This window comes from Sinocyclocheilus grahami, unplaced genomic scaffold (assembly GCF_001515645.1).
Source record: "Sinocyclocheilus grahami isolate Dianchi unplaced genomic scaffold, SAMN03320097.WGS_v1.1 scaffold51171.1, whole genome shotgun sequence".
NCBI lineage: Eukaryota > Metazoa > Chordata > Actinopteri > Cypriniformes > Cyprinidae > Sinocyclocheilus > Sinocyclocheilus grahami.
The window spans coordinates 1-950 of NW_015526067.1; the positions used below are offsets into that span (position 1 = coordinate 1).

Genomic DNA, 950 nt, shown 5'->3' on the forward strand with positions numbered 1-950 from the left:
TACTGATCCCATACATTTAAACAATAGTCTACATAAGTATTTATATCGGTCAAAACACTAATATTTACAATGTTTTGCTGTTAGTTATTGCAGATTTTGTGCATTAAAACATCACTTACCTTCAACCATTTATCCACACATTTTGCATGAAATTCGTGGTTGCAGGGTAATACTCGAAGTAGCTGCCTTGACTCAAAATCACTAAAGCATACAACACACCTGTAAGAAAATTCCAAGATAATGGAGCATCAATCCCAAGTCACAATCAAACCTTCAAGATTATATAGCGAGGGTATATATAACAGAGAACACTTACAGAGTTTGCTCAGATTGGTGGTTTTCTAAATTGAACCTATAGGACGGAAGTTGCTCTATATCAGCTTTCGTTAGTCCTCGAGGTTTCGCTTCTCCTAGTCTCTCAGCAAGGTTTAATAACGCCTGAGAAAAAAAAATGTGTTAAAAACTCTTCACACAAACAGTAACAAGATAATGACAATCTCTGTTCCAAAATTAGCTTTAATTCTATAAAGTAACTCGCTAATTCTATAAAGTTAACCTTTTCTCAACTTTACCTCATAGTTCTCCATCTCCACATCATCTACATCCAAGTCCAGACTGATAGCAGGACCCACAGCAGTTGGAGGCACAGGAAGCATCGAGCTGTTTCACAAACACATAAATCATTAGCATACACTCTATGCAAACAACCTTTTCTTTCACTGTAGTAAAAAAATATCACAAAAGCTTTATAAAATCATAACCTTCCAATGTCCATTATTAGAATGGGAAATTCATACAGCAAAATGTGTGTAAAGAGTAGAAGAGACTCTCACAGGAAGTATGGTAAGAAGCCGGGGTAGTAGGGCGGCAGAGGGGGCGGGGGAGGCAGAGGCTGCTGTAATCGGTACCTCTGTCCAGTTATACGCCTCGGCAGCATGTGCGGATATGGC

General features: G+C 38.5%; 1 protein-coding gene across 1 annotated transcript; it reads right to left on the reverse strand.

Annotated features, from left to right (window-relative positions):
* Positions 1-80: 80 nt before the first annotated feature.
* Positions 81-944, reverse strand: LOC107580912 (RING finger protein 44-like). The gene is made up of 4 exons (XM_016266525.1): positions 834-944; positions 573-660; positions 317-438; positions 81-219 (listed from the first exon to the last, which is right to left on the reverse strand). The coding sequence occupies exons 1-4, from the start codon at positions 935-937 to the stop codon at positions 81-83; spliced, it is 453 nt and encodes a 150-aa protein (XP_016122011.1). The 5' UTR covers positions 938-944.
* Positions 945-950: the final 6 nt, after the last annotated feature.